This window comes from Setaria viridis, chromosome 9, assembly GCF_005286985.2.
Source record: "Setaria viridis chromosome 9, Setaria_viridis_v4.0, whole genome shotgun sequence".
In the NCBI taxonomy this organism is placed as follows: Eukaryota; Viridiplantae; Streptophyta; class Magnoliopsida; order Poales; family Poaceae; genus Setaria; species Setaria viridis.
The window spans coordinates 43852599-43869581 of NC_048271.2; the positions used below are offsets into that span (position 1 = coordinate 43852599).

General features: G+C 43.4%; 1 protein-coding gene and 1 pseudogene across 1 annotated transcript; one reads left to right on the plus strand and one right to left on the minus strand.

Annotated features, from left to right (window-relative positions):
• Positions 1-2109: 2109 nt before the first annotated feature.
• On the plus strand, positions 2110-3185 carry LOC140221426 (momilactone A synthase-like; annotated as a pseudogene).
• An 8745-nt stretch (positions 3186-11930) lies between these two features.
• LOC117835069 (F-box protein At5g49610) lies at positions 11931-13679 on the minus strand. The gene has a single exon (XM_034714429.2). The coding sequence runs from the start codon at positions 13189-13191 to the stop codon at positions 12052-12054; it is 1140 nt and encodes a 379-aa protein (XP_034570320.1). The 5' UTR covers positions 13192-13679; the 3' UTR covers positions 11931-12051.
• Positions 13680-16983: the final 3304 nt, after the last annotated feature.

The window sequence follows — 16983 nt, forward strand, 5'->3', positions numbered from 1 at the left end:
AAAATGTCTATTTACAGTACAGTTTGTTGCCTCGGATCTTTTGCCTCTCGCACGACCATGAGATAATTTTTCTAGTAAACCAAGTAGCACACTACCAATAAATGCCTATATTAATTGTGCAGCGTAGGTATATTTTCATTTCCTTCTTGAAATGAATGAGAGATCATGGACTCATGAAAATTTGTAGTACATGTTTTGAAACCATGTTTGTGCCGCATGTGCATCATCGATATCAAAAATGTTGCTTATAGATCCCCCCCTCTCAACATTTGCTGATTAAAGTTGTCATGTGCAGTGTCAAGCAAACCGGGGTAGCACGTGGGTGTGCTCCATATGCATCACCTAATTTCCGGCTTCATTTTTTCTGGATTAACAGGGTTCCTTTATCCATCAAACATTTATGCATTCCTCTTTGTATCCCAATTTTGTTAACCAATAAATAACAAAAGCACCAAAATCATTTCAGAGATAAAAGAAACACTATTGATTTTGTGTATCATGTTGTGCATATATGTTTTCATTTTCTTTTGAATGGGTTGAGCAATGAACATATGGAAGTTTGTAGGAAAAAAATGCCTTTAGGACATGGGCATTTCAAAATCAGATTGTTCCGGACAAACATGACTCTGGTCAATTGTTGACAGTTCCGATCCATATCATTTTTGTTGTTATTATTTTGTCTTATACAGTTCATAGGTGCACTATAAATTTCTCAATGCAAAACAAGAAACGTTTACGTACATCAAGTCTTTTAAACTGCAATAAATAATACGACTAAACATAAACAATAATGCAGCATAACTTGCATGAGTGTAGCTCATCGTGCTTATGTGTTGGTGACAACATATATACTCCCTCCGTCCTAAATTGTAGGTCATATTATTTTTTTGGATACATATTTTTTTTTGCTATGCACCTATATATACATTATGTCTAGATACATGGCAAAGTTATGAATCCAAAAAAGTCAAAATGATCTATAATTTGAAATGGAGGGAGTACATGCTAATATGCTATCCATTTTAAAAGTTGCATTTACGCAAGAACTACGACCGTCAGATCAAGTCCAGCTTATTGAGCATCGGCTAATAAGCTTATGCACTGCTACAACTCAACAAGCATTTATGTTAGGGCTGTGTTTACTTGGTACAAATCAAGGTGCCAGGCATGCATGTAATGCTTGAAAGCTGCCATTATCACTGTATGATTCGTGGATTAATAAGCTCATTCCTGTGGCCGTGCGAGAACACCGGGCAGGCATGAACACCAAGATATATACTTGTGCTCCATTTGGCCAGCCATTGGTTGCATTATTTCTTGCCGCGTCTTCACTACCAGTCTACCACCATGGCAGCCTGCTGCTGTCCGCGGCGATCATGAAAGAAATGAGAGTTCTTTCTGTCGCCCGGTGTCCGTGCCGCTGCCTTGGCCGTGCGGCAAGCACCCTCAGTCCGCGGCAAGAAAACACCGGTGCCAGCCCGGCGACGCGAGTGTCATGACTCATGACCGGCAAAAACCATGTTGTTCCTCAAGCCCTCCATGGTGTGCCAAGGCACGGCAGGCGCCGGTGAGAATGGCGCGGCGGCACAGGCACCACCCACACCGAAGCCGACGGCGCGCCCCCTGCCTGATGCAGTCACCGGTTCTATCTCCCGGACATGGACGCTCAAGCCAGCAGCTCGCGACGGGCCTCGAGCACGCGCCATGTCACGAGTTGCCGCGGCAGGTTCGCGGTCGCGGAGGCGCAAGCGCCGCCGGGGAGGACGCCGGCCGGATGACTGTACAGCGGCGCGGGCCGGCGGGATCGGATGCGCTGATCCAGAAACGTCCACGCCGCGGCAGCGGCCGTGCGCGGCGATCCCTGCGGGAGTGCGGGTGCTGCATTCGTCGCGCGGGGAAGGCGGGGAGAGCCTCGCTACTTCGCCGCGCAATCCCGATCCAACGTCCAAGATAGGCCAGGGGTGGACGGTAAATGATCGGACCGGCCGGAACCATTGGCGACGGGCCGGCGGCCACGCCGTCTAGACCTCCACCGCCGGCATTCCTGGTTCCAGAATAGTCAGCAACGTGTTACAGCCGCGCAGAGTGAAGTTTTCATCGACTGTCGTCTTGGACGTGTGGTGAACGCCGCCGTCGCGGCGGCGCGGTTTGGCGCCAGGGCTCGGGCGGCGATGACTGCGAGGTGCAGGCAGCGCGTGCTGGTGGAGTCGCTAAGTAGTCGCCCAGATGGACAGGCAGCTCTCTGTGTGTGTCGCAGGCAGGGGAATAGCCGATCTGGGACGGCCTTGCCCGGCGTCGCCACCCGCTTCACCACGGCCGCAGACTCACAAAGGTAACCGTCCCTTTCTTTATGCTGCTCAATCATGAATGCCTGCCACTGCCATTCGGGTTTTCGTTTCCTGAAGATTGGCCGGGAAGGTGGCCGTCATCACCGGCGTGGCCAGCGGCATCGGCAAGGCGACGGCCAGGGAGTTCGTCCGGAACGACGACAAGGTCGTCCTCGCCGACGGCCAGGATGACCTGGGCCGCGCTCTCGGGGCGGGCGACGCCGCGTGCTACACCCGCTGCGACGTCACCGACGAGGTGCAGGTCGCCGCGGCCGTGGACCTCGCCGTCGCGCGCCACGCGTCGTGGGCTCCCTGGCGCGCCCGGAGCTCGCCGACTTCGACCGCGTCATGGCGATCAACGCGCCCGGCGTGGTGACCGGGGTCAAGCACGCGGCGCGCGCGGGTCCCGGTCCCGGTCCCGGCCCGCCGCGGCGGCAGCATCATCTGCACGGCCAGCGTCGCGGGCGTGCTCGGTGGCGTCACGCACTCTCGCCCCACGCGTACAGCGTCTCCAAGGCGGCTGCTGTCGGCGTCGTGCACGCCGGGGTCGGGGAGCTGGCGTGTTAGAAATCAACTGGCGAAACAATTATGATTATAACCACAAGAGGCGCAGATTTACGTGAAAACTCTTTTAGAAGCAAGACATGAATACATAAAAAGATGATCTTCACTATTCAATATATCTGGAGATCTACAAATGCTAGAAATTTACAATGAGTGGTTAAATCAACCCAAGCGGATTACAAGAGGAATAGAAACGCAGAATGAATTGTGTTACTCTCTATCGTACAACATTCAACTGGTTTATATAGACCAGAGCATGCAGGCAATCCAAACAACGAAGGGCTGAAAAAAACCCATCCATGCAACCTGTAAACATGCATGCAAGCTCCCAGAAAATGCCTCCCCAACTTAGGACAAGCTAAGTTAGACATCGCATGTAGAAGCTTTTAGAAATTCGGAACATATTCCAACAAACTCCACCTTGAGACGAATTCCCTTCTCCAATTGAACGAAGAATCATTGATATAATGCCTTTAACGACAATAGTAACCATACACAAAAAAAATATGGATTATAGACGGCAGCACCAATTAAGTTTGAGCAAGCTTAAACTTAGTACCAGGAACTGACTTTGTCGTCATGTCTACGAGATTGTCATGAGTACTAATCTTACATACTTTGATATCACCTTGAGCAATAACTCCTTGAATATAGTGATATCTAACATCAATATGCTTTGTTCTCTCATGGAACATTTGATCCTTTGTAAGGCATATAGCACTCTGACTATCACAAAATATAGTGATACAAGAACTATCGCTACATAGTTCATTGTATAAACTTCTCAACCAAACAAATTCTTTGCATGCTTCAGAAATAGCCATATATTCCGCTTCAGTGGTAGACAAAGCAATAGTCGCTTGCAAACTTGCTTTCCAACTAACAGCGCATCCATCAATGGTGAATACGTAACCCGTGAGTGATCTTCTTTTATCTAAATCACCAGCATAACTAGAGTCCACGTAACCAACAAGTCCAATTTTAGATTTTCCAAATTGTAAACATGCATTTGAAGTTCCTTACAGATATCTAAAAATCCATTGGACCGCTTTCCAATGCTCTTTACCTGAATTAGCCATGTATCTACGGACACCACTTAATGCATGAGATAAATTAGGACGCAAACAGACCATGGCATACATAAGAGAACTAACTGCACTTGAATATGGAACTTTAGACATGTACTTGACATCTTCATTTGTCTATGGACATAAATCTGAGATAATCTAAAATGTGCAGCTAATGGTGTACTCATGACTTAGCTTCATACATGTTAAAATGATGAAGAACCTTCTTAATATAACCTTGTTGACTAATGTATAATTTTTCAGCATGTCTTTCTCTAATAATTTCCATGCCTAAAATCTTCTTTACTGCACCTAAGTCCTTCATCTCAAACTCACTACTCAATTGTGCTTTTAGTTTTGTTATTTCCTCTTTATCTTTTGCAGCAATCAGCATGTCATCGACATACAAAAGCAAATAAATGGTTGAGCCTTTAATAGTTTTTAAATAAACACAACTATCATAATTAGATCTCTTAAAGCCTTGAGAGATCATGAATGAGTCGAATCTTTTATACCACTATCTAGGAGACTGTTTTAAACCATAAAGAGTTAGGTCCTCTTTTCCAGGAATAACAAAAAATTCTAGTCGATATGTCTTCTTCCAATTCCCTATGTAAGAAAGTAGTTTTAACATCCAACTGCTCAAGTTCATAGTCATGCATGGCAACAATACTAAGCAAAGTTCGAATAGAATTATGGTTAACAACAGGAAAAATACATCATTGTAATCAATTCCTGAAATTTGGCTATAACCTTTAGCAACCAACCTTGCCTTGTATCTCACTTTGTCGCTTGGGGAAATGCCTTCCTTCCTTTTGTAAATCTACTTGGGGTGGATATGCTTCTTTTCTTTTCGTAATTTTACCAAGTCACAAGTGCCATTCTTTTCAAGTGACTCCATTTCATCATGTATGGCAGTCACCCAATTTTTGCAATCGGTTGAATTAATAGCCTCACAGTAAGTTGAAGGTTCTGTATTACCTTCAATTTCTTCTGCCACACTCAAAGGATAAGCGGCAATATTGATTTCATTAATTAATCTCTTTGGTTCTATAATTTTCCTCCTAGGCCTATCAACGGCAATGGAACGCTATCGCGGTGGTGGCGACTGCGAAACAATGGGAACATCCTCAATAGTAGAGGAATCATCAACAATAGGTTCGACTGAAACACTATCATTTACTTTTTGTGGTGCATCAACAAAATGCTCCACCTGCACACTTGACTTCTATTGACTCTCAATAGGAACATCAGTAGAACTATCATGTAGCATAGCAGATTCATTAAAGACCACATTTCTACTAATTAAAACCTTTCTAGTTTATGAATTCCACAATTTATATCCTTTAACTCCAGATTTATATCCTAGAAAGATACATTTAATAGCTCTGGGCTCCAATTTTCCACTATCAACATGAGCATAGGCGGTACAACCAAAAACTCTCGATTCCGAATAGTTTGGTGGGGATCCAGACCAAACATCTATTGGAGTTTTCTTATTAATTAGAATCGAGGGTGACCGATTAATAAGATAGCAGGCAATGGAAACAGCTTTTGCCAAAAACTTCTATGCACTCCAGCATTAGACAACATGCAACGTGTCTTCGAGATGATTGTTCTGTTCATACGCTCATTTTGCTGGGGTGTGTAAGAAATGGTGTAGTGTCTAACAATGCCTTCTGACTTGCAATATGAATTGAATTAGTTCGAACAGAATTCCATCCCATTATCAGTGCGAGGCTTCTTTACCTTCTTTTCGGTTTGCCTTTCAACCATTACCTTCCACTCTTTAAAGGTTGAAAATGTTTCCAATTTGTGATTCAAGAAATAAGGACAAACTTTTCTAGAATAATCATCAATAATTGTCAACATATAACGAGCACCACCTAGTGATGTCTTATGAGATGGCCCCCATAAATCAGAATGCACATAGATCAGAATACCTTCAGTTGTATGTGTTGAGGTATTGAACCTCACTCTCCTATGTTTGCTAAACACACGATGCTCACAAAGTTGTAGCTTATTGATGTTATGTCCATCAATAAGCCCTCTCTTGCTTAACTTTGCCAAACCAAGTTCACTCATATGCCCGAGACGCATATGCCAAAGCTTTGTAGCATCAGAATCAGATAATGCCTTTGAAATTACAGCGGTATTACCTGTAATGGTAGTACCTTTCAAGAGATACAAATTGGAAGATTTCAAATCACCTTTCATAATGATAAGAGAACCTTTGGATATCTTCATAACTCCACCTTCAGCAGAGTGTTTATATCCTTTCAAATCTAGAGTACTCAACGAGATGAGATTTCTCGTCATAGTTGGAATGTGCCTCACATCAATCAAGATCCTAAAAATACCATTGGACATCTTGATTTGAATGGATCCAATGGCTACAATCTTACGTGGTGTGTTATCACCCATTAACACATAACCATCATCTTGCACTAACTGATAAGTGATAAACCATTCTTTATGAATGCATATATGAAAAGTGCAAGCAGAATCAAGAATCCATTCATCATCAATCTTTGCACATCTAGCAAAAGCAAGAAGCACATCACCTTCACTGCCACTTTCAGCAGCAACTGAAGCATTACCTTCATCTTGAGTTTTACCTTTATAAATGTGCAATTTTGCATTTCCTTATTTTTCAATTTATAACACTCAGATATATAATGAGTGGTCTTCTTGCAATAATTGCAAAACTTTTTGGCTTTGCCTCTAGACTGTGAACGACCTCTATAGCCATTTGAAATTTTACCTCTAGATCTACTAGAGGATCCTCTCTCCATAGTCCTGCCATCTCTCCATAATCCTGCCACAAACAAATAAGCCTTTTGCTTGTGGACTTGAACTTTCAACAGATACTCTTTGTTTCATCTTTTCCTTGGCTTGCCAGGTTTCATAAACTTCATGAAGAGTGAGAGTATTGCGACTATACAATATTGTATCTCTGAAGTTTAAATATGAACTAGGCAGGGAACACAAAAGGATTAGACACAAATCCTCTTCATCGTACTTTACCTTCATTGACTCAAGATCAGCAACGATCTCTTTAAACTATGAAAGATGATCCAACACCTTTCCTCTATCTTGCAACTTATGCAAAAATAAATTTTGCTTAAGGTGCATCTTACTAGTGAGATCCTTTGTCATGCATAGCTGCTCCAACTTTAACCAAAGTGTAGCATTCGTTGTCTCTTTTGACACTTCCTACAAAATATTATTTGACAAATGCAGGTGAATTTGAGATAAGACCTTACGATCTTTTCTTTTTTCATCGCCAGACCAATCGGTGGCATTTTTCCTACCAAAACGCTCCAGCGTATTATCTAGATCAGTATGCGCTAGAACCGCTCTCATCTTGACTTGCCATAGAGAAAATCTGCTGTCTCGATCCAACAATGGAAGATCATACTTCAAGGATGCCATGTTGAAGAAACCTGAATTGAACAGCCAATGAACTTGGCTCTGATACCACTTGTTAGAAATCAACTAGCAAAACAAGTATGATCAAAACCACAAGAGACACAAATTTATGTGGAAACTCCTTTGGAAGCAAGACACGAATACACAAAGATGATCTTCGCTATTCAATATATCTGGAGGTCTACAAATGCTATGAATTTACAATGAGCAGTTAACTCAACCCAAGCGGATTACAAGAGGAATAGAAACGCATAATGACTTTGCTAATTCTGTTACTCTCTACCATACGACATTCAACTGGTTTATATAGGCCGGAGCATAAAGGCAATCCAAACAACGAATGGCTGAAAAAAAACCCATGCATGCAACCTGTAAACATGCATGCAAGCATGCTACCACAAAATGCCTCCCCAATTTAGGAGAAGCTAAGTTAGACGTCCAACGGTCGATGCATGTACAATCCTTTACGAATTCGGAGCATATTCCATCACGCATGAATGCTGTCTTGCCCAACTACATCGCATCCAACGAGTCCAAATACGTAAACAGCCACAACCTCATCGTGGACGGTAGTTTCATGGTGGGAAGGCACCCAACATGCCGCCACCTGCAGCGTGACCACTATTCCAAAAAGTTCAGACAAGTCCCGTACGTTATTCTGCCGTACAACTTAGGACTGAAGACCCCAATCTTATTTCCACAGCTTGAGTAGACATGACAGCAATTAACATCGACGATGACAACTTCACAATTTTCTTTTGGTTCAGCCACTTGTTTTGTCGTCGGTTCATCAATAGACCCACTCCTGCGGGAGGTCGAGCTCGTCGTGCCAACCGTGAGATCCAACATTCGTGTCGCTCCTCTTGTTGCGTGCCTGCTGCTGCTCCAGTTCATGTGCGGCGGCCACTACATGGGCATGACCGCATGAAGACGGAGCTGTTGCTCGCACTGCTGCTGATGCAACTTCTTCACGTCTGTGCCACTGCTGAGTCCTAGCCCCGTTGGTTGTCCTGTGGTGGCACACCTGCTGTGCGCGTGGCAGGAAGGCCCCAGTACCTCTGCTGATGCCTTGCTTCGGTGCCGGAACGACACCAACTCGACGCTAGCTCGCCAACGCCGCAAACCTTTGCATACTGATGGTGATTGCCATGTCCACCGCGCTGGCGTTGCTGAAAGGATACAATGCATGGACTCTCATTGGTGTATCGGCATGGCCATCAGCGATGCGCCGCCGACTGTCCATTTGATGGACCTGAGTCTGTGGGGGTCGTTGGTTGTGGTGATGCTGGTAGGAGTTAGTCACCAAGGCCAGAGGGAGACAATAGTGTTGTTGGGAACCTTTCACGGTGGCGTCGAGGACGGTGGCGAGATGAGAGGAGAGCTCCTCGAGGATGCATATGCGGCGCAGCTCGTCGGCGTTTGTAATGCCAATGTCATCGAGGATCCCCAGTGGCAACAGGCGGTGGACGCCGTCGAGCTGCTACGTGTTGTTCTTGCAGCAGTAGTCGGCCATTGCAAACCAAGCGGTGGAGATAATCGGCGTTGATGCCTAGCATGGTCAAGGTGCTTGCTGTTGGATCTTGGAAAGGGTGCAAAGGAGAAAGAGCAGGAAGAGATGCTTTGAACTGTGGAAATGCAGGGGGTTAGCACGAGGATTTTATAGAGCTGAGATCTGTAGAGAAAGGTAAGGCATGATCTGTCGCGCTGAAAAACTATTGCGCGACTCCTATCATCTTCTGACACGCACTCTTGTAAGCAACTTGAGATTCTCTCAAGGTCGGAAGATTTATCAAAGCAAATAACACCTGTCGCATTCCATCTACATCATGGTTGACATTATCAATAGAATTTTGATTCGTTTTCTTTAATCGCACATAACTCTCGCATGCAACAATTGTTTTCAATTCTGTTTGCACCATTGTGTTCCTTATAATGAGATCTACAAAACAAGATCTATATTTGATATGTTTTGAAGTATTTTTATGTAACTGACAACTTATATTGATTGTATATTAGCAACTTATGTATAGTTTGTATGATAACTTATGTATCAAGCTTATGTATGTTGCAATTAGCTTATGTAGAGATTGTGTATCTAACTTATATGGAGATTATGTAGCAACATTTAATCCTATATTGTATGTCTACTTGTCTAGTATAAAATTTATGTAGAGACAAATAATGCATGTAAGATAGTGTAATAACTTGTGCGTAGACACTTATGTAGTATGCTGGTAGTAACTTTATAGATAATGTGGTAACTTATTTAGATACTTGAGACAGGCAAACAATATGATGGTACAACTTACTTTTGTAGCAATTTATGTTCATAATTTATCGAGAGGTTTACGCAAAAGTCGCTACACACCTAATATATAAATAGCTACTACATATTTAAATAAGTTGCCTGTAAATAAAAAATATTCCAAAATATATGCATCATGGATCTTATCATATGAAAAAAAAGAACACGAGTCACAATAACCCACCTCCCTCCCACTTGACAGTAGCAGGCTGGATCGGTCGCGCACTCATGCGCTTGCGCGACTAGTCATCAAATAGATTTTTCCATAGAGAAAACATTAAGCACCTTTGCCATGTTTTTTTCTTTGTTTTCAACCCCGCATCTCTTCGGAGGTTTTTGCATGCTTATTAAGCTTAACTTCGCTGGTGTTATCTTTCCTGGTTGTGTTGTGTTTTACTGTGACAATGTGTCTTGTATGTCCGTTAAAGCAAACATGGGTCATATGTGTATATACATGGGATAAAGTGGCTATATTTGGAATGATGATATGGATTTTTTTCCGTTAGTTTTTTTTTTGTCAGTGACGATGTGCTGATCTGCATTTTATCTAAAAGAAACATGGGTAATCTGGTCAGGTAAAATAAATTTATTACAAACACAAACATAGTAGGAATATCTGACTAAAAATATTAGATACGCAGGGCACCTGATTAAAATTTACATTGTTGCACAATACTGCTGATCAAAGATTCACTTAACCTTTATATATTCAAAACAGAGAACTATGACTTACAAAGAGCAGATCGAAGTGTGATTTAATAAAAAGAAATTACAAAGTGTGGTTTAATAAAATGGAAAAACAAAGAAGTGCAGATCGAAACTACGGGAAGAGCTGTGCTATTGATCTCACATATACACATTAAAGAGCCTAACCAATTTTCACACAACAATTTATATCTAGAACAAAATATGCTATAGTGGTAGCAGATTTAGCTAAAATCTTAATTTAATTAGTAGAAACAAACGCCTTGGTCTATTCAAAGTCTACAGGCTTGCATACAACAACACCGCTCAAAAGTCAGGAGGATGCGATAGGGAACTCGGTACAGTGAAGGTATAAATGGAATATCATGCTGAGACATTGATCATAATTCACGGAAATTGTACATGGAGTTCTAAATTGGTAAAACATGGCTGATGGTTGATTTGGTATAACTACTACGGAGAGAAATAAATAGTTGATACTTGGTAGTTGAATACGTAGCACTATTATATACCCAGGTGATATTCTACATCTAGAGAACTTCAAGTAGTAAATCTTCAGTAGTTACCGTTCAGTCATTTGTTTACAGAAATTTGGTTTGATAAATCAGTGTGGTGTAGCTATACCAATTGAAAACATATAACATACATTCCCAAAAAGAGTATATATAATATACATGAATACAAGCCATGGTTTTCTAATATTTCTTGAATGTCCATGTGTTAAAGAGTAAGAAATAATAACAATATCAAATGTTTCAAAATCCTGAAACGGAACTATAATGATTATTCTATATGTACGCAACGCAAGGTAAAACTCGCAGGCTATGATAGAACAGACTTTCAAAGTACTATGTGATAAACGTTGAGTTCCTTACCTTTCACTACATTCAAAGAAAATTCAACCTGAGGCTGAATGTGGTTTAGAACTACAAAAAAGCATTTAAATGATTAGAAAATAAAAATAAACTATGCGCAAAAATCTATTGAGCATCCAAAAATGTTAAAAACAATATATTTCAAGATAAAGTCATTTACCCATGTGATGTAGATTTTTTTATACAAAACTATATTAATTGTTTCTCCCGACTGTTTATCTAGGCTTTTTGACAGATGCTACTGAGAGAAAAATAAGTAGCTTTATGCATAATAAACAGTATAATCTCATTTAATAAATTAACTTTAGCATTTGGATAAACATATAAAATAAAGAAACATTGTTTCAAATGTGTTTAATGATCTAGTAGTGAGGCTATGATCAAACATTCCAACATATAAGATGCTATGCCTCCATCAACACAAAAGAACGTGATACAAGTAAATTGAACTATTGAACTCATAACAAGCCGCACAACAGAATAGGTAGTGTAACTAAATTCACCGAATAAGTAGTTATAGCTAGAATTCTCCAAATGCGGAAAAGACATCATCAACAAATATCACTAAATAGAATAAGTAGTGTAATTAAATTCACTGAATAAGTACCTTATGCAAAGCTAGCTTATTACAATATATCCGTACTAATAAACCATCATTGGATAAAAAACGATGTTGGAAAAATCCCAGGTGTAAATAAGAACTACCACCAAGCTCAAATAAATTCTCCCAGACTGCTGCTTTTCAGCAATGATCCAGCTGTTGTACAGTCACACTATCAGTGCCCATCTGTCAATGATCCTGAGTACAGCGGAACATATGGAATATATGGCACTGAGGAGTCTGACCCGAGATTTCGTATGACATGCACTTCCTCATGATCAACATCATATGCCATTAAAGTTTGGTCCCAGCCAGCAGCATAGAGAATCCAATTGCAATCTGGATGAATTGTAATGACATGGTAGTTACTGGGTGGAGTAATTATCTTTTCAGTCAGCCGTCGAATGCTGACGCGATGCTTCAATATCCAGTCCTCTGTAGCATAGTTCTCAAGAACCCAGATTGACATGTAATTATCATAATCATCCTGATTTATATAGCACAAGCGGTCTTGGTATCGACCAACAAAACCAGGATCCCAACCAAACATAGGATTCACATGTTCTGGCGACGTGGTCATCCACCATTTCTCCCCCTCCACGTCTACAGCCACTATCGCAAACTGAGCAATGACGAGATGCAGAAGACCGTTGAAAAATAAACCACTTTCATCACCAAGTATGCTAGTACGGAAGTTCCATTGACTTTCCTTGTAACTCCATGATCCAGTTTGGGACGAGTAGATCTCCATCCCTGCCACTAATCCACGGTACTTGTCCACAAATTCAAAGACATGGAAGTGCGAGGAAACAGCAGGATCGAAACCCAACCAAGCAGCGCGGAACTTGCCACCGGAGCCTGAGTGCGGCAAGACAACCCAACTCTCAGTAGCTGGATTGCACACTACGTAGCAGAACACGTCGAAGGAAGTGCTCTCGGGGCGACGGCAGAGAAGAAGGCCATTGCAGGAGTCCTGTATGCTAATGTGCTCGTGGCCGGGTATGAAGGACAAAGAGGGGCAGATAAGAGGAGGAGACTGGCGGCGTCTCTCCCAGTCCCAGATATTGGTGAAATGACGAGCTTCTGCGGGGAAACGCCCGGGGTTCTCGGTGATGTAGAATAAGCCGGCGAGGGTCTGGGGGAGCCTCCTGCGGTGGTCGGGGTGGGAGATGAGGCCGCGCCAGCGAGTGGAGACGCACTTGCAGCGACAGAGCGATTTGACGGGCAGCCGCGACAGTATCTGCACAATGAGATCGTCGGTGAGCCTGGCCGCCGCCTGGTTTCTCCGCCTCCTGTTCTTAGACCTCTTCGCCATCTCCCTCCTGGGTAAGCCAATCTGCTAATGGATTAGAGATAAAGATCCATGGCAATGGACGAATGGAGCTTTTTACGGTATCTAACTGCATCACGAACCGGTGATCGACGAAACGGCGGCGAGAGCTCTGTGCTCCCCCCGTTCGAACAGGCGAGATCCTCGACGCGGCGGCGCCGGTAGGGTGAACCTGTGGAATATAGATGTACATGCAGCCCGCAGCCCGACAGACCGGCACGAAGTCCCGCTTTTTGGCCCATCCCAAGCCCGGCCCAGCCCGTACCTCTTCGGGCTCGGGCTGGCCCGGTCCGATGCCTTGTGCCGGGCGTGGGCCGTCGCCTAGGCCTGACGGGCGGCACGGCCTGGCATGAAACTAACGACCGGCACATTACTGGCCCGTGTCTCACCCTTATCCATTCCACACTCGATCTTATCTCACCCACGGTCCACTCCCCTTCCCCGTCCGTTCCCCTTCCTCGACGACAGCCAGGTGTTGCAGCTCATCGGTTTTGATGGCAACGCCGATGTCCTCGAGGATCTCCGGTGGCAGAAACCGGGGATATCGTCGTGGTAGTAAGCCATTGTTACTGTGTTAGAAGTTAGAACACAGAGGGATACTGCTGGGAAAGCGTCTTCAGTACCAGTTTCTAACCTCCATTTAATACCGATTGTGCAACCGGTATTGCTACTTTGGTACTAAAGGGGGCCTTTAGTATCCGTTTAAATAACCGGTACTAAGAGGTATTAAAAAATAAAAAAAATTAACGGCACCCAGCCCTGCATCCCGCCGGCCGCGCCTGGCTGCCCTGCCACCGCGCCTCGTCAGCGCCGGCTGCCCCTCCCCTGCAACCCGGCGGCCAACCCTTCTTCCCGACCGGCCACCATTCCTACTCACCTAAGCCAGCGGGTCGGCGTTGGGCCTCCCGCCGCCGTCCTTGCCCCCGTCACTACCCTTGCCTCCTGCCGCCGCTCTTGGCCTGTCGCCGAGAAAGAGAGAGGCCGCCGCCCTTGCCCCATCACAGAGAGAGAGGGTGAGGCCCCTTACCTTGTCGGCCCACCGTGCCTTTACCCCACGGCTCCCCTGTGCCGGATGCCGCATCCTCCACCTGCACCATCACTCCTCGTCCTGCGCCGCATCCTCCACCCGCACCACTGCTCCTCATCCTGCGCCGCATCCTCTGGCTGCCGCCTTGCCCAGCGCTACCTTCACACCTCGCCCCACCGCCTCTCCTCACCGCTAGTGAGGGGCGAGCGGAGGGGGGAGGGGAGGGGTAGCAGCCTCACACCTTCGGCCTGCCACGCTAGAGGAGGATGGGATCCAGGCAGCGGTGCAGAGAGAGAGGAGAGAGAGAGAGGAAGATATGGGGAAAAGAGAGAGGACGGGAGCTGGTACGGGGGAAGTGGATAAGGCGGATGGGGCGACAAGGTACTAAAGGTTGGGAGCTCCAACCGGTACTAAAGGTCACCCATTAGTAGCGGGTAGAGCCTCCACTCGGTACTAATGTGCCTGAGGGCCTTTAGTACCGGTTGGAGCTCCCAATCGGTACTAAAGAGGGTCACGGGGGACTCTTAGGGAACTAGCTGTTAGACTCAGTATTGATGCTCACATTAGTACCAGATCAGAAACCAACTGGTACTAAGAGTTAGGACCAATGCTCAGTTTTTCAGTAGTGGGAGGAAGATGGGTGTAGCGGCGAAAAGGCTTCGATCGAGGAGGTGGTGGCTAAGGGATAGAGGCTCTGGTCGAGTGCATGGCAATGGAGGGAGAACTGGGGAACAAATACCCGGAGACAATGAAGAAATTCGGCATGTTTTTGTTGTTTCTTCTCTGCTTCTATTCTGGGTTTCCTACCTTTGGATATGCATGTCCTCTCTCTCGTGCTATGTAAAATGTGTTCTCTGTGGATCATATTTACAAACTTGCTTGTTGGTTTAGATACTTTCCATGTATAAGTGGAGAGATGTTGGAAGGATTATTCACACGAAATAAAATTGTGGTGGTGTCTAGTGGATTATAGATAAGAGTTTTCAAAAGCTGGTTAACGAAATATAACTGATATGTTTCTTTGAATCGAAGTGTTGCTCCCTAATAGCTAGACAATATGGATTTAAATCCTATTTTAGTTCTGAAATGGGGTAAACTACTAGGTAAAATTGTATAAACACTCCCATAAATAGCTCCAAGTTTGACATTGCCTCCCATAAGTCATTTTGTTGCAAATACCCACCCACCTACTTAATTTTATTGTAAATACCCATCCAGTATTTGCAAACTTAACCAAATCAACTCGTTTTCAAAAACAGCTAGCGAGTCAGCAATGTGGTCTTTACAAAAATCAAATACTTCTAAGAGTAAATAAAATATTTTACTAAATTGATGCTCTAACATTACCAATGTGGCATTCTAACAAATTGTATGTTTGTAAAAAGTGGTGCATGCTCACTCACATAGAGTAGCAATAATGTCCCCGTCCATTTCTTAGTTTTCTTGCTCTATTTGGAGGACATGTATCCGCTCCATGCTTGGTCTTATATGTCTTTGATAAATTTAGAGCACATATACTCAATATACTCAAATCACACAAGAATGAGCGAGAGACTATAGAAGTGTATGAGCATTGTATGTCTTCCTATGCCTTGCACTCTCTAGAAAAAGAGTAAATTGCATTAGAAATACAAGAACTATGCATGTGCGAGCAAATTGGTCCAAGAACTTGTAATCTGATTAATCTGATGCAAGAACTTGTCACTTTGGTGCATACATGGTCCAAATCCCGCCACGTCGCGTATTTATCCACGGTGGACCATGATGTGGGCAGGCTGGGTTGTTGATGCATGGATGAGCTCAGCTATGAAAACATTTTCTATTGCACGTTTCAGATTTAAGAATGAAAATAGTTTTGAAATAATTTCGGATTCTAATGCACATTACATTGGTGCTTCTACAAATATTATAGACTAAATTGCATTATGTCAAAATCCTTATTTTTTTATACACGTACCTATCGTTCCATATTGATAAACAATCAAAAGAGCATGTCTACTTCGTAATATCCAACACACTATGTATTTCATCTCATTCCAGATTTATAAACAGACACACCATGTGTATTTCATAATATCCAAAGTTACATTTCCTATCGATCATGTCAAACCAACAAGCTGAGCCGAGCCGAGCCGCGAACCATGTTTCTGACGAGCCACGCCACGACCCATGTTTCTGACAAGCCGGGCCGCGACTCAGCCAGCCAGCTCATTGTCCACCGTAGACAAACACGCAACGTAGCGGGATTTGAACACTATAGACACCAAAGTAACAATTTCTTGTATCGGATTAATAAGATTATAAGTTCTTGGACTAATTTGCACACACCTACATAATTCTTATAGAAAAACAACGCAGCCCAAGCAAACGAACCCAAATAAATGAAATTCTCATAAAAAATCAAGCATGGGCAGGGGTGGCACGTAGAAGAGGCCAAAAGGGACCCAAATCAACATTACCCAAATTCGAGTACTCTTGAGGAATATGTGAATTATTATGACACCAAAATACTTTAAAATATTAAGGGAAAAAATTACTAGTGAATTTTAATTTTAACACTATTAAGGTACATGTTTGCTTTTTAAGAAAAATAGATTCGTTTTCATTTGTTTTATCACTAAAAAAGATTCATGATTTTTGAAGGTGGTTTAGATATCGTTTTACCCTACTTTTTAAGTCATCAGTTAAGGGAACTCACCCCTCCATATAAAGGATAAAGACCCTCTTGAACATGAATTCTAACTGATTGG

What these genes read in the sequence shown, in the direction of transcription:
- LOC117835069 (XM_034714429.2), bottom strand. Translation starts at nt 13,191, where the DNA reads ATGGCGAAGAGGTCTAAGAACAGGAGGCGGAGAAACCAGGCGGCGGCC.